Here is a 1693-nt window from a genome sequence, read left to right on the forward strand (position 1 = left end):
TTTAAGCGTTTATATTATTTTTGTGTCCATTATTGGTTATTTATTTTGGTTAGGGTTAGGGATATAAAACAGGCTAGCCCACTTTGATCCCGGGTATAGCTTGGCGGAAGAGGGGGGTATATTTTAGGCTGTTACACCGGGACAAGCTGCAACATGCTTCCTAAAAATGACGTTTGCGGACAACGCTTACAACATGCTGCATGTTGTCCTGTCCTGTCCATCGTCCATATATGGCCGTGTATTTGTTCTGAAAACATATCAGAACAGTTTATACCGAATAAAGATACGCTGTATTTATTTGGTTATTTCAATGCAGTTTCGTGAATCATTGAAAACAAACTTCTTCCTAGAGAAGAAACAAAAGTTAGTGTGAAACAAATCATTGTATTTTGGTCAACGTTTGTTTCCTTTGGCATGTGTCTGTGCGTATGTTGAGCTAAGCTATTCGCTTTGGTAAATGTTTGTCCTCATATGTGTTGAACCATCGTCAACGTCCGTAGCACGGAAGGTGACTGATGTGAAGCTGGTTTCAAAAGACCGTCTGGTCCTGGATTCTGATCGGGGATCAACAGAGTCAGAAGGTTGCCATTGAAATCGCGAAATTGTGGCTGTGTCTTTCAGCCTGGAGGATTTCTTTCCCCTGCACGTCAGCTTTGACTTCATGATCTTCCTGTAGTTAGCTGAACTGGCCATCAGGATGTACAGATTCTGTCCAAAATTGATCAGGTATAAAATGTTGAATATTGGCCACAGTTTGACCATGATCGCTACGGTTTGAAAACCTGATTTAGTCACTACCAGGAGCCCAAGAATGCATTCTATGACAGCTAAAGGGACAATTGTGACGAACGCCAAAATAGAGATGAGCATAAGAGGACGAAGTGACTTGTCCAACTTTGTTGCGGTGTAGGCGTTGGTCGATGAGTTGAATCTCTTTTGGAACGTGGCGCTGCGCTGGATGTGGATACCAATCATAATGTTGAAAATGAGAATCAAGAGGCAGGGGAGGGTTGAGGTGAGAATTAGACGTACAAAATAATAATAGGCCATATACTGATCTTTCACATAGCATTCTGTGTTTATGCCTTTTATTTTCTTCACGTCAAGCACTAGCGGGAGCGTCAGCACACCCGACAAAGTAGCCAGACACGAGCAGACGATCGTGGCCTTTCTCCGAGTGCAGAATCTGTAACGTTTCAGTGGGAAAACAACACAGAAGAACCGATCCACAGTCAGTCCAACCACCAACCACGGCGACAGAAGCAATACTGTAGAATTGACGAACATCCACACACGACAGGCAGCGGCATAGTTCCCCATATGAAACAAGTGAAAGTATCTCAGTGACTGGTGTATGCAACGTATAATTAAAACAACACTGTCGGATAGTGCCAGAGATCTCAAATAAATTGGATAAGATAGCAAGGAAAACTTGGCATCCCTCAGTAAAAGAAACACCAAGCAGTTCCCAACTAGTCCTAATACGACGGTGATCAAGTTGATGACCCAAAAGGTAAGACTTGGACTTAAGAGGAAAACCCAGCCATTTCCCTTTGTTGCGTTTGTGTCTGTGCTTGAATTCATTCCGTCTGCCATGTAGTCTATATCTTCAATGCTATCATATGTACCGGCTGTAGGAATTTAGGAATGTTGTCACCTGAAAAAACAAAGAGTAATGCTTATTATACAGGGG

General features: G+C 42.6%; 1 protein-coding gene across 1 annotated transcript; it reads right to left on the reverse strand.

Moving 5' to 3' along the window:
* Positions 1-441: 441 nt before the first annotated feature.
* LOC121373163 (neuropeptide S receptor-like) lies at positions 442-1320 on the reverse strand. Its single transcript, XM_041499620.1, has one exon. The coding sequence runs from the start codon at positions 1318-1320 to the stop codon at positions 442-444; it is 879 nt and encodes a 292-aa protein (XP_041355554.1).
* Between the last annotated feature and the right edge of the window lie 373 nt (positions 1321-1693).

The sequence above is a fragment of the Gigantopelta aegis genome, chromosome 5 (assembly GCF_016097555.1).
Source record: "Gigantopelta aegis isolate Gae_Host chromosome 5, Gae_host_genome, whole genome shotgun sequence".
Lineage (NCBI taxonomy): Eukaryota > Metazoa > Mollusca > Gastropoda > Neomphalida > Peltospiridae > Gigantopelta > Gigantopelta aegis.

What these genes read in the sequence shown, in the direction of transcription:
- LOC121373163 (XM_041499620.1), bottom strand. Translation starts at nt 1,320, where the DNA reads ATGGGGAACTATGCCGCTGCCTGTCGTGTGTGGATGTTCGTCAATTCT.